This window comes from Ricinus communis, chromosome 8, assembly GCF_019578655.1.
Source record: "Ricinus communis isolate WT05 ecotype wild-type chromosome 8, ASM1957865v1, whole genome shotgun sequence".
NCBI lineage: Eukaryota > Viridiplantae > Streptophyta > Magnoliopsida > Malpighiales > Euphorbiaceae > Ricinus > Ricinus communis.
This window is the reverse complement of record NC_063263.1, coordinates 12,831,399-12,856,315: the sequence shown is the minus strand read 5'-3', so window position 1 is coordinate 12,856,315 and position 24,917 is coordinate 12,831,399. Positions and strand designations below refer to the sequence as shown.

The following is a 24,917-nucleotide window of genomic DNA, read 5'->3' as shown; positions in this document are numbered from 1 at the left end:
TAAACTCATAACCCACCAAATACCCATATCAAAACCACCAAGCCACTAGCATCAATTTCTTCATTTATTCAATTAACTAATTAAAAATTTAATAAAATCTGATATATAGATTTAGTTAAATAGTTAAATAAATCACTAATTAAATAATTTTTAAGCAGAACTAAATTAAATCTGTATAAAAAGCTAAACAATTAAATTAGGTTATGTAAAAAAATTAGAAGGGTCAAATTAGAATTTATTCAATAAAAAAAAGTTGTGTATGTTACACGTTCTCTTACCTCACACTTAAGATCTAAATAAACCAAAAATACATAAACTTTAGCTAAATTCATGGTGAAAGTGATATGACCAAATTGAGCATATTCACAAAATTGGCGGCCAATTGGGATTTGTCCCAAAGAGTAAATAATACAAACAAATTCAATAAAATTACTCTACTTAATTTAGTGGTAGGGGCTCACAGGCAATTGCTTACTCGGCCAGCCACCTCAAGTTTGTTTTCTTCGATTCTGTCTCCTACTCTATCTTATCCCTGCTCCATTTTCAAAGTTACTAGGCATCCTTTTAGAAGGAAAATTATTAGTACGTGAACAATATTGCAAAGCTTGACTATCTATAAAATAAGTATAAAAGCAATTGAAGTAATAATATACTTTTTATAATAATAATTTATTTAATTAATCATTATACTTCTATTTTATTAGACTAATTGATAAAGACCGACTTTAATATATTTAAAAATTAAAATATTTTAATAGATTGATTAAATTAACGGTCCAACCAATTCAATCAGTTGAATCAACCACTAAACTCTTTATTAGTTTGATTTTTAAAATACTAGATATATACATACATGGTAAATTCAGCAACTAATTCTGAAGTGCAAAAGAATAATGATAATGAAAAAATAGAAAGTGTTGTTAAGATCACAAATGTGATTTGTATTGGTTCATCATAAACCGTTAGCCCATTTAATAGCTCCTTGATCGAACATCTGTGTGTCCAACGTAGAAAAAAGAATTAGCCGGGGCAGGCTACCTTCTGACTATATTTGCAAAGTTAGGCATGGTCCATTGACAAGTCACATGTCAATTAGCCAATTCTTTCATATATATATATATATATATATATATATATTCAAAGTTCACCCACGTGAAGTAAAGCACAGAAGAATCTACTGTAATGGAGTATGGATGCACATAGCAGGAAAAGAAGGGCCTCCGGTCCTCCTTATTCATGGATTTCCTGAGCTATGGTCGACCTGGATTTACCAGATTAATCACCCGGCTGCAGATGGTTTTCATGGGGTGGCACCTGATATGCGAGGTTATGGTACTTCGACTCATATATCTAGAGTTATCATGGAGTATGTTGGATGAGCCTTTACAGATAGCAAAACACTATTATAAAAATTTTAATGCAGTTATATATTTAATATTCAAATTCAAACTTTAATTAAGCTAAAATAAATCTTTATCATCTCATCTATTTTTTTTTAATTTTTTTTTCTTATTATTTTTACATAACTTATTTATCTTGTTTATTTATATATACCATAGAACTAATATAGAGTAATTTAAATTACTAGTCACTCTCTCAACATTCGACTATTCTGCACTAAGAGTACCTAAAGAATTTAGCTTATATTAAAGTGAAAAATCTTACTTAATATGGAAGTTTAATATGATTAAATATATTGTAAAAACAATTCAAAAAAGGCACTCAGCACAGTACAATGTGAGACCATTACATAAGATTGAATATTTTATATACATGTAAAAGGATGCATAAATGAAACTTTTGCTTATAAAATCCCATTTCATCATCAACTGAAAAATCAGTCAGCTTGCCATAGATTGAGCAAATATTCACGATTTCATCTCATCATCATTGACCTTGCGACAAAGTATTGAAACTCAATAATACTTTAGCAGACAAGTACTAGTTTGAGGCTGTCGATATTGAAGTAGGACAAGAGAGGCTTGTGTTTCACACGAGACCTAACAACTACAAACAAATAGCAGCATAAATTCTAGCACATGGGAAGCTTTAATGAAAGAACCAGTAAAACCACAGGAGAAACAACATTGATTATACATCTCATTTTGCTTAGGAATATGATCCCCACTATTAAAATATATGGCATGCTTCCAAATTGTACGGTCTTGCTGAAATTCAAGTCATACATTGAGTGTTTCTGCTAAGGAAAAGTGGTTCTCAACAGGCATTTGTTATAGGCCATGACTAGGGTACAAAAATTGCATGGCATCTTTGCCTCTTCAGGCCAGATAGCGTCAAGGGACTTGTTAACTTGGGCATCCCTTGTCGATCGTCCACGTTCCCCACAACTCGAGCCATCTCAAATTTTCAAAAAATTCGGAGAAGGTTTCTACATTTCTCAGTTTCAGGTAAAAGGGTTTATAAAGATTGAAGAGAAAACTAAAGAAACACTGTATAGTTATTAATATGTCATTAATTTTAATTGTGTACTAATTATAGGAGCCAGGAAGAGCAGAAAAGTCATTTTGCTAAGTATGATTCAGTAACGATATTACAGAAGTTTCTACTGATCGATGCTGCTCCTGATGTTCTAGCAGCACCTCCTGGCCAACTGTTTATAGATTTTCTTGAAACCCCATCTTCTTTGGCTTCATGGGTTGCTGAAGAAGAACTCCAGTTTTCTGCTAGCAAATTCCAAGAAACTGGTTTCACAGGAGCCTTAAACTACTATCGTGCTATGAACATGTAAGACCTTACTGTTAATATTGTTGTTATCATTATTATATTTGTTTTCTTTTAATAAAAGATCTACACAATTAGATAATTCTCCCCTTCTGTTATTTTATTATTTCTGAAGTGAATTAACATGATATACCATTTAGAAAAAGATATATAATGTTCACCCAATAGCAATGGAGTTGTCTCCGGAACTCTAAGATCTCGAGTTTATATATTCTACTGTTAATCATTTTGACATAAATGAAAACATAAATTTAGTTAATAAATTCATATTGTTTTACCCTTATATCAGATTTTTGTTGGAATTCTTATTGTTTCTGTTTTTATTTGTTATAAATTCATGTTGTTCTATACTATGTGTTTTATAAAAGTAGTACTCTTCAATTTGTCTTAATCAATAATTATATTGCAGGCAGAAGATTACTTTTGATAGTAACACAGTCTTTAGTGGAAATGGAAAGTTCTGATAGCTGTAAAATTTGGCAGGAACTGGGGGCTTCTTGGACCATGGCAAGAAAGCAAAATTACTGTGCCTACAAAATTGATAGTTGGTGACAAGGATGTTGGGTTTGTAGCATTTGGGACAAAGGACTGCATTAATGGAGAAAATAATGAAAAGTCTTGTACCTAACCTTGAAGGTTCTGTGATTGATGGTCACCATTTTATCCATCAGGAGAAAGCTGAACAAGTTTCCAATGAAATTTTATCCTTTTTAAGCAAGAAATACTTGCTCTATCATGTCCAATAAATTGTGCAAAGTTAAGGCTTTAATTAATTAATAACTACTAGCTAGTGGATAATAAGTTTGGTGTTGTATCACAATTTTTACAAGATTGAGTATGGTAATTGCAAATGCTGTTTTGAGATAAACAAAATGTAATCATAGCACCATGCACAGAACATGATTTTGGTGATGTACCACCCTCCTTAGTGATCCGGAGTAAATTTCAAGATAAATATTTTTATAATTAATAAGTAATTATTAACTTTATTTTATTCTAATTGTATTTATAATTAATTTAATATTTTAATTTTAATAGATTCAATTAGTGATTAATTTTTTAATTTTAATAAAATCAATTAATGATCAATTTCTTTTTTCTAACTCTAATAAAATCAATTAGTGATTAATCTAATTCAATTTTCTAATCATAAACTTTAAACTTATGAATCCTTTTCTATCATAACAAAAGAATTATTCAAATATCTTATTTTTCTTACATTTCTATCTCTTCCTTTTATTTTCTCCTATTTTAACTATTTTTGTAAAGAAACTCCTTAAATTACAATAAGGTATGTATAAAGACAATTCTCGAGAACTAAAATATTAAAAATAAAATATATTCTATATTTATATATGTAATAAGATACAAAACATAAAAGCCTTATCATCAAGACTTATGGGAGAAGGGTAAAATGAAAAAAAAAATGTCATCTCCAAATTGCAATTTGATGTTTAGATTTTCGTGCACCAAGGCCACAAAAGAGCTCTTGCAAGTGGAAACATGAATCCTTGTGTCAGTATTTAGAAATTTACTGATGAAATCAAAATCCTCCATACCCTACTTTTCATGCACTATCAAATAAACCTAAGGCATGCCACAAATTCCAAAAATGGTCCTCAGATTTCATGCATGTTATAATAATTATTATAATAATGATAATACCAACAACAACAAAGAATCATGCATGATACAAAATATACACCAAGCTTGAAAGCAACAAAATAATTATATATATATATATATATATATATATATATATATATATATATATAAAAACATAAAAGCTTGAAAACCCAGGAGCAAAATGGCATTGATCTTCTCTGTGTTTTAAGTGAAAGCAAGGATTATAATAGTGAAAAGAATAAGTCCACCCTTGGGCATAAAAGAATGAGCAAAACCAAGCATTTGTCATCATAATAACAAAACAAAGTGGCCTCCCAAAGGCACATTGCCTCCTAGACTTTGCAATATGGGACCCATAAATTATAATTAAAAATAAATGTTAGAACCCACAATAAATTATCTCAGAGTGGGTCATATATATGTCATAGCTAACATCATCAAATGAAAAACCATATCTTTCAAGTGAGAGAGGAAAGAAAAACATATTAATTTTTTGAAATAGATGCTAATTTGATCCCCCAACTTTGCAAATAATTTCAAATTGGGCTTTCTTAAACTTTAAAGCCAATTTAGCTCACAGTCTTACATTTTCTAGCTTATTTGGACTCTATTTTTTAGTTAAGAAAGCGTTTGCATTCTCTTTCTTGTGAAAAAATAGTATAATTTGGCTATCTAACTCTTTGCATTAGCTTTATTTAACCACTTAACTGAGCTAGCTTAGAGCTTTCACTTCATTGTTCAAGCTCTTGAACATAGGTTGAGTTCATACATTGAATGCTTTCCTATTCAAGACTTTTCCATCATGCGATTCAATTTGACCACTAAATTTGTTGTGCAAGCTCAATTTAGACATATTTAAAAAAAAATAATTATAAATTTATTTAAAATTATTAGATAAAATTATTAAAATTATAAAGTTTAAAATGTAATTAATATTTATATGAACAAGCTTAATTTTGCCTTCTATTTATCCTTTAGACTCAATTTGGTCATATTTATGCGCTTGTTATAGTATGCACATTTTCTTGAAAAATGTTAAAATGAGCCAAAAATGTAAATATTTGCCCTAAATTGGCCACAAAGGTTAGAAATTATCACATTGAGCCTACTTACAAAGTTCAGGGGCTAGATATGAAAGTACAACTCTTTCTTAATATAGTTTATTGTAAAACTAATATGGGGTTCACTTCCATACCAGAAGGATAATATATTAATTAATTAATTACATAATCAACATGCCAAGTGTTAAACTTCAGTAATCATTAATCAACGAAATTAACTAATCTTGTAATCAAACTGCCACGTGTCAAATAATTTTTAATCATCTACTGTGTTCAACAGCAGTACTTTTAACCTTCTTACTTGTCAACAAAGATAAAGCAATAATGTACTTTAGTTAATTGGCTTGATTAGCTAATTATTATATAGTAATATATATTATATTAATATATCTTCATAACCGACCCAACTACTATAGGCTAAATTACAGTTGGCTCTTTGATTTTTTTTTCAAATTAATTAATTTTGGTTGAATGAGGGATTATATAATGTATTTTAAAATGCATAAACTGAATTTTCTTTACGAATAATCCTGCAAGCTTTTGTCTAATCACGGTGTAGAAAAGGTTAACCCAACCCATGCATGGGTCTGGGTGTGAGCAAAATTCCAAAAATATCAAATATCAAACCAAATCAATTTTTGTTCGGTTTAATTTGGTTCGGTCTTTTTTATAAATTTAATTTATTCAGACCTAGGATGTAGAAGAGCATAATATGAGCGATTCAGCGGATTTGGATTTCTATATATCCACTCGTGTAGTACTTTTTTTCATTTTACAATATATAAGATCTATCTGTATAGATATCATCATCTACACCCAGAAAGCCGTATGCTTTGTAAGAAGCTTGTACGGTTTGGGAAGAGGTTTTGATTGATAAAAAAGAAGAATCTACTTCAACCAATATGCCTTTAGGGACGGCCATACATAATTCAATTTTTTTAAAAATCAAAATAATGTTATTTTGGTTCGGTTTAATGCTAAAAAATAAAATTAATTTAAATAATTAATTTTTTAATTATTTATTAAATTTTATTCTTATTTTTAATATAAAATTTTTAAAGTGATCTTAAATTTTAATTATTTTGATTTATTTAAAAAATTAGTTTCGATTCAATTTATTTTTAAAATTGATTCAGTTTATTCCGTAAATCTGATTTGATTTAAACCGAAGCCATCGCTACATGTGATAAGTGTTTTAAATGCTTATACTTGTAATAAAGTAGGTGATTGAGGTGCATATATCATTATATGTAGTCTAATTGTTCAAATATAGCCCACTTTATATATATGGTCGAATATAAAATGTCACTCAAAAAGATGTTTCACAAATTTGTTATTCTTTTCTTTTGATTTTATGTGACAGTTCTAACATATATATATATATATATATATATAAGGGTTAAGAAAATTAAATGCTACCTTTGGATTAATGGCTTTTTAATATGCCAACTGCATCATCTTATTACTATATAAATCTTTTAAATGGACAACAATTACCTATTTAAATGGTAAAACTACTCAAAGCTCATGGTTAATCCGAAAATTACTCTCCCAATAACTCTTTTTTTTTTTTTCTTTTCTTAAAAGAAAAAAACAATTACGTATTTATTCAGTATATAATGCCATACCCTTTTATCCATATTCAAGGTGATGCATATCTGCCCATATTCATATCCCCCACTTATTTTCATGCACGGACCCCATGTGCAGACCAGTGGAGGCTCAACCCCTCTGAAATTTGATTTTTTTTTTTTTAACGAATAAAAAAATATTTATGATAATTTTTTTAAATTTCATATTATTCCAATTTTTCTAATATTACGGTTATTAGTAAGTTATTTAAAAATTAATTGAAAATAGTTTAACTAGGATAAGGATACTTTACTCCAATTTTGAATGTGAATGTATTCGTTACTTAGTTAATTAGTATTACTCAATTTCATCAATAAAAATAAGAAAGTAAAAATTTATCATGCCTAATTTAGTGCAAAAATTTACAGTTAAATTGAAGAATAGCATGAGATCCTTTTTGGAGATGGAAGTTGATACGTAATCTATTATTTTGATTTGTATTCAAATTTTAGATTAAATAATGCTATCTTTTAAGTCAATTTTTAGTTATAAACTAAAATCTAAAGAAATATGGATTAGGATATCTTAATGTTAATTTGAATATAATAAATCATTTTGACCGTTAGATTGAAAATCAACAATTAAATTTTATTATCTAATAGATAATTATATTTTTTTAAAATTTAAAAGTTAGCTTTTTAATAATACACAAGCAACCTCTTTAAGCCCACGATCAAGAAGAACACAATACATACACAAATGGGTTTTTTTTTTCTTTTACTATTATTACTATTATTATTTTTTTTGAGTTTAATACCAAACTTGCTTAAATCTTCTCTCCTTTGGATTTTGAGTTATAAGCTACAAGCGGTTGTTAGCAATTTTAGATTTGCAAGTCATAATTATTGCATTTGTTTTATCTTTTAAGCTAATCAATGTGTGTAAATTGCCCACTTGTGTTTTAGTTAGTTAGTTGGTGATAATTTTAATAATTAAATTTATTAATTTAATCTTGTCTAATCTCAATTAGGTTGCTAATCTTGTGCTAATCCATATATTAAAAATCATAGTTCAATTTCTTTTTCCATCATTATTGAATTTTGGTCAAAATTATTAGGAGTGACACATCTTATGTCCATTGTCATTGTCTTTCATGGGGATATGAAGTTATATACGTAGACACTCTAAAACAAAAGCATAAATTAGTAGTATCATTTAGATGAAATTGTGAAATGGACCTACGTCCCTCTTAATCAATATCAAAGAACAATTTGATGGATTCAAAATGTAATTTTAGGTCATCCACTAACCATTAAAAGATGTTATTTAATATGTGCCATTGATCATTCAATAACAATAAATTTTGCAACAATAAAAAAAGGGTCCACAATAAAATACTAATCTTGTAAAATTGCCTTTCAATAGGAATCATAGGACCCATCACCATTTCCCAAAATTGCTTAATTTCATATAAATAGAGGGTATTGGCAAGGACTATGACTCAATATTTTGTTTCTTTAATATTTTTTCCCCTTTTCTATTATAGTTTACACCATCAAATAGAAAATGACCCATGATTTTATTACCAAAAGGTCAATACTATTTAATCTCATTTGAGAAAAATGAAAGGGATTTAGAGAAATTTTTGGAACTTTTCCATGAAAGTCCAAGCACATGCACATTCTCTTTGCTCATATCATATCATTTTGTGGAATGCTTTCTTAAACAAGACATGGAGAGAACTATTACAAGCATTTGTTGGATTCATCTATTTTATTTTTAAAAAATAAATAAATAAATAAAAACTTACGTCATTTGTCAATTAATTGGTATAAAGTTATGAGAATTTAATTTGATTGAAAGGAAATATGAGATTTTTGGGGTAAAAATCTTAGCATTTGATGTTGCACTTTTGAGATAAGAAAAGATAGTTACGTTCTTTTTGTGAAAAAACAAAAAAGAAAATAGAAAGAAATAGCATATAAATTATTAAATTCCTGGCATATATTTGTGAGTACATGCATGTAAAATGTTACCTAAATCGTATGTTAAAGAGTTACAATTTTATTAGTACAAGCTTTCAAGATAAAAAGATAAATAAACATTAATGGCTATGTAATTATTACTTTAAAAAAATTGTACGGAATCGGGTTTATTATGATAGAAAGAGAATAATCCCAAGTCAATATAATATTTTTTATGTAATAATTCATTAGTAATTAAATTACATATATAGTTTATTTTTTGAATACTTTGGTCATAACTTTTTTTAAAGTTTTCAATCATTATAATTTTAATAATTTAAATCTGTTAAATACATTAATTATTAAATTATAATATAATAATAATAATAATAATAATAATATACTTTATTAATATTTAATATATTTCAATTGTTCAATGACCAATCTAAAATAAAAATATCAATAATTACGAACTACTAGTCAGCGTTGCATGATTGTTATTGTATTTATAAATAAAATTTAATAAATTTTTTAAATATTTAATATTTATTCATTATTTTTTAAAAGTAATAATAGAATAGATATTTTTTTTATCTTTCTTCTTAATTTTTTAATATTTTAAGATTTTATTAGTGTACTAATATAAGAATTATTCTAAAAATATTTATTAATTAATTATAATATTATATAAATTAATAATACTAATATAATTGATATTTATTTTTTAAAATCAAAAATTATTATATGATAAAAAAATTAATTTATTAGTAAATTTAATATTTTAAATATTATTTTTAAAATTAAAATTATTATTTAATTAAATAAATTAATTTATAATTAATATAATATTAAAATTTAATTAATTTACTTAATTTATAGGATAAATATCACTAATTAGAATTTAATTTATTATTAATATTTTATTTTTAAGATTAAAATTAGAATAATATTAGAAATATTAATTAATAAACTAATAAAAATATTATTAAAAAATATATAAATTTTAATCTCGTTTGTAAGAAAATTAATACACATATTAAAATAAACTCTGGGCTCTTTTCCTGCATGATAATTGATAAATTAAGTTTGTGGAGGGGGTGCCAGTGACTAGAAACTTTAGTATATATGTGTATGTATTTAATTGTTAAACTATTAGCCAATGAATTCCTGTTTTTTTTAAATAGAATTTTAAACTTTTTTGATTGCTTGAATTTTGCAGTGTATTTACAGTTTAAGGTGAGATAAACAAACCACCTTCGTCTTCTTCCATGTGCTGATAATTTGGATAATTTAGTGATATCAAAAACATAAGTACCAGGCTCATGTTCATGGCACCCTCATGGTCCTGAGCTTTTGCTGGTTGAGAATATGAATCTTGCTCCATTCGCTGGATTACAATTCAAATACCTAAATACTTTGTAAAATAACAATTAGACATTAAAAGTAGCATCAATTTATAGATTATTTTACGTAATAATATAATCAAGACCATAATCTAAATTAAACTAGGATTAATACTTGGTTTATCACAAGAAATCTGCATTTCCAATTGTTAAAAGAAAGGTTTTCTCCTGTTACTAATTCTTTTCATTTTATTATTATTATTTTAATTACATCTTACATTTGCTAATGATATTGAAGTAAGAAAAACTTTTATCTTTTGATGCATAGTTTCTATTAATTTTTAAATTAAATTTGATTTGTAAAAACAATTAATTGATTTTTGGGTTTAAATTCAATTTGAAGCTTAATTATATATATATATATTACTAAATAAATAAGATTTCATATTATATATATACTGTATATTTATATTTATTACTTATTAGTTTATTAACTTAGATTGGGAGACATGCTAGGCAAATAATTTTTTTCCTATTAAAGAAAATTATGAAGACAAAGAATTTAAGAAAACAAGAGGGTGAGAAATAGGAAAACAACAGAAGACAGACCCCAGTGCAAAAACTGAAAATTAGTTAGAACAAAAGGACAAATATAGTGATATGGGCACCTAATAGTGCTGTTCTTACATTTCAAATCTAAAGGGAAAAAAAAGAATTACAAACAAACAGACAAACAAATAAATTAAACAAATGAATACCCAATAAAAGAAGTACAGCAAATAAATAAATATTATTATTACACAAATAATATCTTATGTCCAACAAATTGAATAAAAAATGAAAGAAAAAGAATAGAATATGGTTATATGGTGGATATTGCAGTAAAGGCAGACCTTCCATCATCCATGCTGAAGGATGAGAGAGACAGGCAGCTAGCTGGTTAGAGAGAGAAAGCAGAGAAAGAAAGTAATGGTGTTTTTTTTTATGGGGTTTAAGGGAGGGTTTTAGGTCTACCAACTGGTTGTTAGAGATTGAACTCCTTAACCAAACACATACACACAATCTTCAATCAACCAGCCAAAGAGAAAGAAAGAACCCAACTCAAGAATTGCAACAACAACAACAACAACAATAACAAGAAGCAATTGTCTCAACAGCAACAGCAACAGCAACAAAATCAACTACAACAAATAACCAGATACAATAAGAAGTCAAGCTCCCAACCACTTCTTCAGTTCTTCTTATTCAACTGGGGTTAATTTCAAGCAAGACCCAAAAGCCAAAACCCTCTAAAAAGTGGAAAAAGAAAAACTATTTCAGAAAGTTACACAAAGATAGCCAAAAAGAGAAAGTTATCATTTTTTTTCAGTTTCTTTTTTTCTTTCAAAAAAAAGGAGAGAGAAATAGAAAGAGAAAGGGAAGGAAGATGCTCACGTGGGGTTTTGATGAAATGATGGTTAGAGAATATGTGATGAGAGAAAAAGATCAAAAGTGAGGAAATTTATTCATTGCTACTTCCAATTGTCACTCTTCTTTTTCTTTTTGTTTTAATTAAAAAATAAGAAAGGAAGGATTTTTATCTGTTATTATTCTTGCTGTATAATTCTTTGTAAATTGTATGCAAAGTTGAATAGAAAGTGTGTAATAAAAAGTGAAGTGCTGTGTTGTTGTCATTTTTATTGTATTGGGATCATCAGATTTGTTTATCAGCAGATCAAGTGGTGTTTTTGAGGTTTTCTGTTCCCCAAAGCACCCACAAGTGTTACTGATTTTCAGGTAATTTTTTAATGCTCAATTCTTGGACCTTTTATCCTGTTTTGCTGAATTCTTAATTTTTTATTCTTTCTTTTTCATATATATATATATATATATCTTTTCTCTCTCTTTGCCTGGAGGAAGAGAGATAGGAATGGTAATCATAGGATTGTAACATATTTCTTTTTAAACTGAATAACTATTGGGATTTGCAGATAATGGTTTTGTCTTGCCTCCTGCTTTGATTTATGTCATATTTAGGAAAAATTTATATATTCTTTCTTGGTAGTTGGATATCTGGTAGTTTTTGTTCTTAAACAGCTTTCTTGGGCTTCATTTAATAATTATTTTCTTTGAAATTTTCAATTTTTCAGTTTCCTTCTTCTTAGTTCGTGTTCTATTGGTGATTTGAAGGGGAACTTTGGGTGTAGGATTTTGTTGCTGCTGTAATTCTCTTGAGCTAGTTAGTATAAAGAGAGTTTTTTATTATGTTGTAACTAGAAATTTCTCACTGATAAATACTTTTGTTAGTATTTTCCTTTGAAATCCTAAAACCAAATGACAAATCTATCTTATGATTGTTTTGTCTTAATTCCTTTTTCAAATTATCTGCATCGTTGCCTGTTGACCATTGTAACCATGAACACTTAAAGAGTGCATGAGTGTAGAGAATCTGCTTTTAGTGTCTATGGTTTTCAGCTTTATGCTAATTGATTGTTTTGCATATTTTCCTTGTGAATTGTTCCTGTACCAAGGGAGGGCGTGAAACATGCATGTAACTTAAAAGTACCAAATTCAAATTCTGCACTTCTGTTTTTTCCAATTTGAGACATTCTTATAGCTGTTGGTGATGGAACCCGTTTCCAGTGGCCTTTTCAGTTGCTCGGATGATTATGTAATCTCTGACGTTAGTAACCAGGGAGGAAAGTCTGAAGACTAAAGAATAGATATGGCTACATATTATGCTAGTACAAATAATCAAAGAGAGGCCGTGCCGATGATATATATGCCAGGTTCATATTCAGAGGCTCCAGTTCTTCCTGGCAATGTGATGATGTATATGAATGCTGGATCATACTCAGATACCTTGGCAGGGAATTCCCAGCAACAAAACAACTGCATTGAGATTCAGTCTGTGGAGGCTTCAGATTCAACCCCGCAGCAGCAAGAAATCTTGTCAAATCTCAGTGGATCACGAATGGGGCAGCATGATTTAAATGCATGGAGGGATGGTAGAAATGAGATGCTAGTTATGCATTCAATGGCTGGACCTTCCAGCATTCTTCTTAGTGGCCAGAACTTGCAAGGCCAGGGCTTGTCCCTCAGCCTTGGCACGCAAATTCCATCCGGAATCCAAATGCCCTCCATCTCCTATAGGAACCCCAGTCCAGGCTTGGCTTCATTCCTAAGTCCTACTCCATCAATTATGGGTGAGGGAGGTGGCAGGAATAGCTCATCTAGAGATGAAGAACCGAAACATGCTGAATATCTGCCACCTGGGTTTTCAGGAGGTAATCAAGATTCAAACAAAGGGGCTTTATCTCCATATGGAATAACAAGTGTTGCAAGAACTATTCCAAGTTCTAAGTATCTTAAGGCAGCACAACAACTGCTTGATGAAGTTGTCAGTGTTCGAAAAGCTCTGAAGCAGCCTGACAAAGAGAAAAACCAAAACAGAGATGAGCATGGGATGAATAGTTCAAATGAGGGTGATGGAAAATCAAAGGATGGCTCATCCAACCCTCAGGAATCAACCAATAACTCACCAAATGAGCTTTCACATGGTGAAAGACAAGAATTGCAGAATAAGTTGACAAAGCTATTGTCCATGTTGGACGAGGTAAGTCCAATAAGTTCAAGAGTCTATTTTATATCTTCCGCTTACTTGTGTGATAATTGAACCGTAGAAGATAATTTTATGCCTTTCTCTGCATTGATGCAGCTATTTTGTCAATTTGTTGCAAAATCTTGGTAACAATATTCTAAATTCTTAAGAACAGTTTGACTATGTTAACTTGATTAATGTTTAGTTTTCTCTATCTGTCTTTCAATGTCACTGAGCATACAGGCTGAAGAAGTATGAGGTGCATGATTCGCTAAAATTTGCTTTTTGCAAAAGTGAGCAAAAGGAAACTGCTAGTAATTAAGCCATTTTGATTTTTTTACTGGGAAGTTGTCACACTAGAATAATGCTGCTTAAATGTACTGCTTATTCCAGCTTATAGATGATTTTGTCATAGTTTATGCTATTATTTGTTCTTTAAGGGGTTGGCAGTTCATTTATGGGTCATGCTACTGTATGTTCTTTAATGAAAAGTTTGGCACTTTTGTCTTGTGGAGATACTCTTTCGTTAGAGTTAGGAAACATAAAGTGGATCCAAAAAGTGGAATTTCAAGAGATAATCACTCGGGTTGGAAGAAGGTTTTCCCCCAAAAAGATGTTTAAGAGCTTGGCACTTTTGTCTCAGGAACCTTGGCATAGTCTTTTTTATTTAAAAGAAGAAGCCATGCGCCTTGAACTTAAGATTTCTAGGTGCATGTAGCACTTTGGAATCGATTTTCTTCTAGTTCTGCAATATAAATGGAGGTGATATTGTTCATATTGTATGTGACTTTTACACCATAGCTAAGCCTAGATTGATGTCCCATGTATGAGATGTCCCTCAAGAGAACTATCACAATTCATGTCTATGCATCGCTGATTCTCTTGTTTTATGGAATAGTTCGCTATATTGTCCTTTGTCTAGGGCTTTCCCAACTAAAATAGTAAGATCTCTTGTAACGATGTCGCTGTTTGTCTCTGTGCAAGTTCTATTGGTATTGCAATGATTATCACCTCTTCTCTTTTTTTATAAGGTCTAACAATACCTCTTCCATTTTAACAGGTTGATAGAAGGTACAAACAGTACTATCACCAGATGCAGATTGTGGTGTCATCTTTTGATGTGATAGCAGGATGCGGGGCAGCTAAACCATACACAGCACTTGCCCTCCAAACTATATCTCGCCACTTTCGGTGCTTGCTTGATGCAATAAGTGGCCAAATTCGAGCAACTCGTAAAAGCCTTGGGGAGCAAGAAACATCAGAAAATGGTAAAGGGGTTGGAATAACTCGGCTGCGGTATGTGGATCAGCAGCTCAGGCAACAGAGGGCTCTTCAGCAGCTTGGAATGATGCAGCAACATGCATGGAGGCCACAAAGGGGTTTACCTGAAAGCTCCGTTTCAATTCTCCGTGCTTGGTTGTTTGAGCATTTCCTTCACCCGTAAATCCTCCATAAATCCTCCAACAATAACTTCTACTCTTAGTCTTTTAATTGTGTCGTTCCTGTTTCTTGGAAAGTTTTGTTCTTCAATTGTAGTAATAGTATTTTCTGATGTTCACCAGTTACCCGAAGGATTCTGATAAGATCATGCTGGCAAGGCAGACGGGCTTGACTAGAAGTCAGGTAAAATGAACTGAACATATTTATCTAGCAATCAGCACAGTGAACTAGAGCGCCTTTTCTTTTTTTCATCAAAAGTGAGTCAAAGTACAAGTCACTTTTTCTGAAACGTTGATTCATGCAATTTTTTCAAATTTATAAGACCCACTGAGTCTAGGTGTGCAACATTGTGTAAGTTGGGAAAATTCAGGCAGTAATCTGTTGGAGAAGTATTAAAAAAGTGAAATGTAGTGAAGAACTCATGTGATGAGGGTAGTTTCTGAGCATGTTGGTAATAGAGAACGAGCTCACGAATTATTTAGTCATTAATCATTATAAAGAGGCAACTATGTATATCTGAAATATAGTAAATGCAGTCTATTGGACTTAGCAGTTGCTAGTATTTCTTAGAAAAGACATGAGTCAATTTCTAAACACGAGCCTCATGCAACAAAGTGGGTGATGAAGATTTGGCATTGCTTTCTGTAAGTTGGGAGTGTTTCCTGTCTATTGAATTTGACCATTTTAAGACATTCAGTAGTTCTGTTGAAAACATTTGCTATATCTGCATATTCTCATTAAATGTTGATACTAATAGGATGGTTTACCATTTTATGAGTAAAATTTGGATCAGTAACTTTTCTTCTGGCGTCAAGTCCTTTTCATAGTCATGTGCCTTGCCCATCCAAACAATATCATCCGCTACGATATTCTGCACTTCTATGTGTTCCATTTGTGAAATGCTGAGGCATATCTGTTGCCTTGCTCAGGTCTCAAATTGGTTTATCAATGCACGAGTGCGTCTTTGGAAACCCATGGTTGAAGAGATGTACAAAGAAGAGATTGGTGATGTAGAGATGGACTCCAACTCTTCTTCTGAAAATGCAGCCAGAGTAACAAAAGGCGACATGGGAACATCTGAAGATAGAGAGGAAGAAATGCAACAAAGTGCTAGCTCAGTAGCAACTGAAAGGTGTAGTGCTGGACCATTGATGGATTCCAAATCTGTCCATGCTTCTGATGTAGAGATGGCAGGATCAACTACAAGAAGCAATTTCCATAATATCATGCGTGGAGAGGCGATTACTGATTATGGATTACTCAGGCTAAGGGAGGAGCAAAGGCCCAGTATGGATGATTGCGGTCTTTTCCCTGACGCCATTGTTCACTCCGATGGGGGTGGTAATAGGTTCATGGCAGCAGCAGCTGCTGCTTATCAAATGTCGGAGGTAGCGAGGTTTGGGAGTGGAAGTGGAGTGTCTCTTACACTGGGGTTGCAGCACTGTGATGATGGTAGCTTGCCGATGTCTGCCACAACCCATCACAGTTTTGTTCCGATGAGAGGGGATGATATCTATGGTGCAGCAGCATCTTCCGTAGGTGCTGAGACCACTGATTTTGATTGCCTGAATCCAGGGAACAGGGAACATAGGTTTAGTTCCTCCCATTTATTACATGATTTCGTAGCATGAATAATCACACGGGTCATATTTGAATTACTTGGGGACAGTTGCAGCCGACTTTTTCTGTTCCTTTAGGAAGATTCATCTCAGTTTCAAGTGGTGATTGTGCATAAAACACAGTTGTAGCATTTTGAAAGGAATTGGTTGGAGGCTTAGCATATATTGTAAAGATACATATTTTTATCTAATATGTGGAAGGAAGTGTACAATTAATGATAACTTTTGTGTCAAAAAAGGGAAAAACAAAAGGAACAAAAAAAAGTCTTGGTTTGAAATAAAGATGGTCAAAATTGGCATATTGTTGTGATTGTGATTTTGATAATGACCTAAAATACTTCTGTAACTGAGCCACGTTTGTAAGCTGTTGTTACTTCAATATCAAAAGAATCAGCTCAAACTGGCACACCTATGCACAGGCTTCATGTTCATGTGATGTTTACAGCTTCCTTTTTCAGGGGATTCCAAGACTATTCTTCCAACCTTGACTGGTTTGGTGAGATTTGCAAATTCCCGAGGGAAAAACATTATAACGCTGTCCTCCTAAATATTATGAATTGATGTGCCATTTTGAAAGAAGACTGTTAAACTAGAGATTTCAAGATGTCCAATTTATATTTTTCATGCATTCATGTCTAATGTTATCTGTACAGACGCTAATCAGAAACGAGGCTGATCAGAACAGGAGTTCCAGAAAACTCTACTGAGAAATCTCCTATACTGCTGCTGCTAACAATATTAACAAAATACTTAAACACTCCGAAGAACTACAAAGATTACCAGTTCTGGTTCCAACAAAGGTATGCAGCAACATCCTTTGATCCAATAGGAGCAAAAGAAGACAGGATAAAGAATCCAACATAGGAACTTCTAAAGCATCTAGAGTCAATTTTTCTTGTAGGAAACCTGCCTAGTTGGCTCCAGGTTTGTGGACCAGATACAAAATTGGAGGAGCATTTACAGACCCAAGTCAGTTAAGGAACAAAATAGTTCTGCCTATTCCGGTGCCTCAGATCTTCCTTGTCAGCAACTACCTGAAATATATATAAAAGTAAAATTTAAGGCAGAGTACCCTAGAGATATATAAACAGGAAATAATTAGAACAAGGAAAGATGAGCCTGCTAACCTTTTGTACAATTCCCTTATGTCTTCCTTTACTAGTGGACTTTCTAAAAAGGGATCACCACACTCCTTCAACTCAATTCTCTCCACTTCAAAATCCTGATAACCACAATATTCATTCCATTCAAACCACATCTTTGCAATAGCTTCCTTCCTAAAACATGTGCTATGATCTTCCTCCTCAGGTGAATCTCCAGCAACTAATCTATATGCATAAACTTTCTTTGTCTGACCTGGACGGAAAGCACGTCCAATTGCTTGGCGAGTAACTGATGGATTCAGATGAACATCCAAAATAATAATGCGTGATGCCCCAACCAATGATATTCCCTCTCCACAGGCCTTAATTGATCCAAAGAAAACTTTTGCATCTGTGGAATTATTGAAACGCTCCATGGACCACTCCCGCTGATCAGAACTTGATTCACCTGAGATCACAAAGATTTCCCTTCCTAGAACCCAACCTTTCACCTTCACCACCAGTCTCTCCAAAAACTTCAATGGAGGGAGGTACTGGCTGAAAACCAGTAACTTTTCCCCAGCTAACGCACATAAGTTCAACATATTAAGAAAGAATTTAGCCTTGGCTCCATCTCTCACATCTAACTTTTCTAAGAACTCATCCATTTTGTCATCAGTCAAGGCAGAATTCTCAGTGACAGAGTTCAACTTTGGATGAAGATAAACAGCACTCCCAACGGAACTTCTCTTGAATTTCCTTGCCAACTTCTTCAAGTTTTGAACTTCATGCTTCTGTTTTAAACTAAGCTTAAGTACTACAGTGAAATCAACAAGTCCAGGTAGCTCATCCAAGAAATCTCCTTTATAATAATGAAGGACCTTGCTGGTCATTTCACGCAGGTCTTGTATGACAGTAACTTTCCTCTTAAAATCATGATCTTTCTGTATTGTGTGCTCTACCAAATCATAAAATACCGTCTCTCCTGTTTTGAGATGCTTCTTCACGCCTTGTATATGTACTTTACTCATGATACGCTTGACAATAGCCCTGGAAGTATCCAACCTCAGAAACTTTGGGCGAACAAGATTCAATATGTTGAACACCTCCTTGACATGATTTTGGTAAAGAGTTCCTGAAAGCACAACTTTTCGAGGTGTCTGCACCTTAGCAAGGGATTGCAGAACATCAGTGTTCTCATTCCTTGGAGTGTGCCCTTCATCTAAAATTAGAATTGTAGGTCGCTTCAGTAGTATCTCTTGACAATTAGCTGCAACCTTGTTGTTAGCATCATCACAAACAATAGAAGAGAATTGTTTGTAGCCTAAGAAAAGGATGCTCTTCTGCTCCACCCACTGTTTCAGGATCTCTAATTGCTGTAAACGACTATCTGCTTTTACGCTATAAAAGTCATAGAGTGGAATATTTTCAACTTGCCATGTCAGAAACTCCTTTTTCCATGTAGCTAAAATTCCTTTGGGAAGTATCACTAGCGGTCTAGCGTGTGGATACTTGGCTAGGAAGCTCTGCATGAAACTGATAATCATGAACGTCTTTCCAGATCCAGGAGCATGAGCCAAGATGCAGCCCCCTGGATTATCTGTCACTAAGTTACTTCGAAGAAAATTAAAACCCTCCACTTGATGAGGTTTCATTTGCTTCATGTGCCTTGGATGAGCAGAGATATCAGTTACCATCAAATCTTCTTCAGACAATGCAACTCCGACCATCTCGTTTGAATCTCTGTCCTTGGTATTTCGAGGTTCAGATACATATGTCCGCGTACTCTTTTTCTGATTTGAAAAGAAAGAAATGGATAAGAGGCAGAATTGAAAAAACAAAATCCAGACCAGCAGCATTTAGCTAAGACAACAAAATCCTAATTAATTGGCATGTGCAAAAAGTATGGCATGCCCAGCGCTATATTCTTTATTAAGCTGAGTGTAGAAATAACTACAAAAGTAACCACTAAAGTACAGAAAATTAATCAGGTTTTATTAAAGCTGACATTCACAGTCAAAGATGATCAAACTAAATTTCACTTAGAAATAGAAGGATGCAAGACCACTCAAAACTGCTCTTCAATACAGTTTCCCAATACACCAAATTTCTATCACTCGTAAGCTTGCTTTCTATGCTTGGCTTGCCCAAGCGTTCTCATGTTCAATTCATAACTTGATATCTGATGCCAAGAGCTGGCTTATGCACTGAAGAACTTTGTCTCCAAGTTGCTGTGCCATTCCTTAAATCTTATATCATGGCACGAAGCAAGCTTTTCTTTATAAGATTTTTATAGTTTGCTATAACTCATTATATCAGTCAATGGAAAATCTTTACAAGTCCAACAATCAATAGGGCAATAATAGGTACTGACAAATGGGTTTGGGTAGAACTCATTCTCAAAAGCTAGCTCAAAGGAAGAGGGTGCCCAATCTACATATATATACCATAACAGCTTAGTAATTAGGCGATGTGGGATAAATAGAACTTCTAACACCCTCCCTCCTGCTTGGCGCGACATGCAAATGGGCCAGGTCCAAACCCATCCTTGCAAAAAGAAGGCTGGCTTTGATAACATGACAAATGGGCTTGGGAGAACTCATTCTCAAAAGCTAGCTCAAAGGAAGAGGGTGTCAAATCCACATATATACACCATAACAACTCAGTAACTAGGCGATGTGGGATAAATACAACTTCTAACAAGTACCATTGCAGTATGTCATATTGAATTAGAGAAACATGACTAAAAGAAAGATGATATAACAATTAACATATTGAAAGGGTAACCATACACCAGGACGTGTAATGCAGGAAAGGAAGATGAAGATTGAAGACTATGTGTGCTTTTACTTGGAAACAAAATCAGCAAAACTTGTTTTTGTGATATTTTCAGTTGCCATTGAATAATGCACTCTTCAACGAAGAAATTTGTAATAAAGAAAAACAGGAAACTCAACACGCTTACTGATAAGCTAGTTGAGACAGAATAAACAATCTTGCTATAAAGCAGGACTCTTCTTTTTCCTAGAAAAGCTACACATGGTTAGAGGTGCTATATAATGCTTAAGAGTAAAGATACTATTTCCACTGCTAAGGACAGCATGCTCATAGGGAAATCCCACAGCTTGCTTTGCAGCAAGGATAATTTGTTTAAAGATCACAGCAAGACAACCCAAGGCATTTGTTGAGTGGTAAGATATCCTGGATTCTTGATATCATGAAGCATTAACCTAAGTTTAAACTCCTACAAATTTATTTCTTGATATATGCATGAATAGGGAAAGTGAGCACTGGGCTACCATTTAGGTCATAAATAGCTTAAGCTGTCTCATTAACCAGGAAAAGCTCTTGAGCATAGCAACTCAGAACATGTCATTTTACTTCAATAAAATCAACTCCATTAGTACGTATTACTTGGCAGTTCAAGTCTATGTGTGAACAAACTCATTAAGATAAGAATTTAGGAAGTACTGTATCCAAAGTTACTTATAAAGAATACAGAAGTAATAACCTTACTTTGAGAAACTGAACCTCAATTATGGTCTCAATTCCTCGCTCAATAACCCCACATATGCGACAAACATAACCAATATCATCCTTCAAAACAAAAGAGTGATCGCAATGTTCTTCATCATCTTCCATGTGTTCATCAGATGAAGGATACTCAGCAACATCCTGTCAAACAGTAAAAGAACATGCACAATTATTAAAGCACAGCAAAGAATATTTTTTAAATCAAAATTTGAAACTATTAATTCAAATAAACAAAAAAGTAAGTAGAATACATAAGGTCTAAAACAAGCAATAAAGCAAAATTGTCAAGAGTCATTTGTGAGTCCCTAAGCTTGGTGGTGCATACAAATAACAGAAATGAGAATGAGCTTGTGTAGCATAAATGATCTAAAGTATAAAGTAAGATCTACAGATCTTAATTACTTTGTACAGTATATAATCACTGGGAGCATTAGTTTAGCTTAACCGGTTACATCTCTTCCACCACAATCAACTAGACATTAATAATACTTACATTTTTAAAATAGCTGAAGTATCTCTTTTTTAAAAGCCAACAAGAGAAAGCTATGTACAAGGTAATCATTTCCCCCAAAAAAAATTGGTATTTAGAAAAGATAAGAAGTCAATAATATCAAGCATTAATTCTTACTATGATCAATAAACTTTCTAATGAAATTAAAAGATTTTCTTTTAAACTTCCTGCCTTGTAGCAGCACAGAAAAGAATGAAACATTCAATCAATAAATTTAAATCAGACAACTTCGACACATCTCTCCATTATATTCACTATCACCAAAAGCAGACCTCAACCATGATAGTTCACAAAGATATCTCTAAGTAGAAACTTTTTTTTAAAAAAGTCTCCTGCTTTTGTTTCCCAGGAATAATTACCTTAGAAAATTCCATTGCTACTGACATCTCCTTCCAAATGTCTCCAAGGCCATCATCTTCTGGTTTAGATTGATCATCATCATACTCCTCTACACCAACATAAACACCTTTCTCTCTCTTGATATCAATTTCACTGGATAAACTTACTAAATTTCCATGGCTGTTTCTCTCTTCATAGGTTTTAACCTGAATACAGAAACCATTCAATTATAGCCAAAGTGCGATTAGGACAATAAAGTATATAATCATGAAATTAATCCAATTAAGAAAAAGAAAAAAAGAATAGAACAAGTCAACATCCCTTTTAAGCATTAGTTGATAGCGTGTAGTGCATATTAATGGGATTAATCTTGTTGATATATAGCCTACCCCAGCTCTAGATTCAGAATTTCAGATTATGGTTAGAGCTGAGTTATAAATGCCATAAACCTTTTGTTCTTATGTGCATTTTGAAACATACAACTTTAGCAATATTAGAAACTTATTAGCTTTAAAAAAGATTAGAAAAAAAAGGGGAAACTTACTGATGTGTCCATGAAAAGTAGCCCATCAGGTCTTGGCAAAAGAACCTCCTGGAAGGGAGGAGTGGGCCTACAATCTCCACTGTCTTCATCGTCAGAATCCAGAATTACAAGAGGCCTTGCTACTGCTGAACAATGATTTACAACACTAGCATCCTCCAAATCAATGACATTATTCTGTGCCTTTGAAGCATCTTCTTCATTAGGGCACTTATTCCCATCCAAGAATATATCTGTAAGTGTAGGATGCTTCTTGAGATAAGGACTAAGCGCATGAATCTTGCGAGAAATAAGAGCTTCTATCTCTTTGGTAACACTTCCATATTTACCAGAATCTAACTTATCAATCATACTGGATATAGCAAAAGGATCAGAATAGTCAACAACTTTAGGTGACGGTGATTTTGGTTTGTTTTCTCCAGTTCCATTGTAAGTTAATGTAGTAGCCACGGGAATGCTACCATAGTCATCTCCATCATTAGATAGTTTTACCCTTTTGTATCCCTTGGAATATGACTCTGGTAATAAACACAAAAACACACAATAGTAGTCAAACCACATTTAGATAGTCATGGAAAATGTAATGGAAATGTAAATGGATGCCTAGATTCAAGAAATTATATTTCAAACATATGCTTGAGAATATTAATATATATACACTAAAATTCAAACAATCCAAAAAAATATATGTACATATTAATAACAGCAACTTAACAAAACTATAATAATATTTTGCCACAAGGACAGAAATTTTAATAAATTAAAAGAAAAAGCTGCATCATGATGAAAAATTAGAAACCCAACTGATAGGCATATACACATTTACCATTAGGAGTCGTGTGATTTTGAGGCAAAACCATAAGAGGAGCAATCTCCATTTATTAATACACCTATTAATCCAACATTAACACACCAAACAAATTAAATTAATTAGCTAATACAATCATAAAAAGATAATCACCAAACCAAACCAGAAAAAAGAAAAAACAAAAAGCAGAGCAATTGAAACCCTAAACTCACTTTATAAGCGATTTTAGAAGTAATCAAAATCACATTTGCTTCCAGTATTTCTTTCTTTTTGTTCCTGTTTCTCTCGTTTCTTAAAAAGTGTCGTTTTGGTTGTTTCAAAGTGAACTTAGAACTGGTGGCCAGGGGAGAGAATTGATCATTGTATGTGTATAACACACGCTTTAGCAGGGTGTTCGTTTAATGTACGGCAGAGTATGATTGGGCTAAAGAGTTTTTTTTGTTGTTACGTAGACCAGTAGTAATGTTGTTGAAAATATAATCGGGTATAGCCAATTATTTACTGTTTTATAGTTGCTGGCGCCGGTGTGGTGGCAACGGGAGAGCGATGGGGAGACGAGAAGATCGTGTTATTATGTTATTAAGTTGGTGAGGGAATAAAATGGACACGCGACGGAAATGTGGATGGTAAATGGGTCCCGTATATACGTCAGCGTTATACTTATTCTTTCTTGTTTGGTTATATGGATCTTTACACACTTATTCCAGACTCGAATAAGGCTGCTTCGACTTCCGCTGCAATTCCACAGTTTAGCAGTTTCTCTTAACCTGTTTATTACATTAAAAAATATTAGTAGAAATGAATTGGAATAATAAATTCTGGTGCTTAAACCAACCTAGCCTATCTAACCAGATAAATCTGAATTGTAAATAAGATTTTGCTAAAATCGTTTAAAATTTAAATATCACAAATAAAAATTAGAATATGATATTTATTTAATAAGTAAAACCTTTAATTATGAAAAAATAACTCGTAATTAAATATGAAAATCTAATTGATAAATTAAGTAGGTATTCACCACAAATTCTGAAATTTAATAATTATAATTAAGTTATTGCTAAATATAAATAAAAAATATTTATTTTTATTTTTATTCAATTTTCAGTAAATAATTTGCAGCTATATGTACTACAACTCTAATACAATAAGAAATAA

At 32.1% G+C, this 24,917-nt stretch overlaps 2 protein-coding genes and 1 pseudogene across 4 annotated transcripts; 2 read left to right on the top strand and 1 right to left on the bottom strand.

The window, feature by feature from the left end:
* Positions 1-1,193: 1,193 nt before the first annotated feature.
* LOC8284333 lies at positions 1,194-3,488 on the top strand (annotated as a pseudogene).
* A 7,651-nt stretch (positions 3,489-11,139) lies between these two features.
* On the top strand, positions 11,140-17,246 carry LOC8284332 (BEL1-like homeodomain protein 6). 3 transcript variants are annotated; one of them, XM_002512909.4, is made up of 5 exons: positions 11,140-12,084; positions 12,943-13,903; positions 14,949-15,328; positions 15,451-15,511; positions 16,258-17,246. In XM_002512909.4, exons 2-5 carry the CDS (start codon positions 13,013-13,015, stop codon positions 16,957-16,959), a joined length of 2,034 nt encoding a protein of 677 aa, XP_002512955.1. In that variant the 5' UTR covers positions 11,140-12,084; positions 12,943-13,012; the 3' UTR covers positions 16,960-17,246. The 3 variants fall into 3 exon arrangements, with proteins under 3 accessions (XP_002512955.1, XP_015570902.1, XP_048233632.1); XM_015715416.3 differs by having other exon boundaries at positions 12,931-13,903; XM_048377675.1 differs by having other exon boundaries at positions 12,819-13,903.
* Positions 17,247-17,537: 291 nt separating this feature from the next.
* On the bottom strand, positions 17,538-24,340 carry LOC107260795 (protein CHROMATIN REMODELING 35). Its single transcript, XM_015715444.3, has 7 exons — positions 23,975-24,340; positions 23,781-23,844; positions 22,958-23,472; positions 22,434-22,619; positions 21,546-21,704; positions 18,075-19,822; positions 17,538-17,981 (listed from the first exon to the last, which is right to left on the bottom strand). Exons 2-7 carry the CDS (start codon positions 23,830-23,832, stop codon positions 17,978-17,980), a joined length of 2,664 nt encoding a protein of 887 aa, XP_015570930.2. The 5' UTR covers positions 23,833-23,844; positions 23,975-24,340; the 3' UTR covers positions 17,538-17,977.
* Positions 24,341-24,917: the final 577 nt, after the last annotated feature.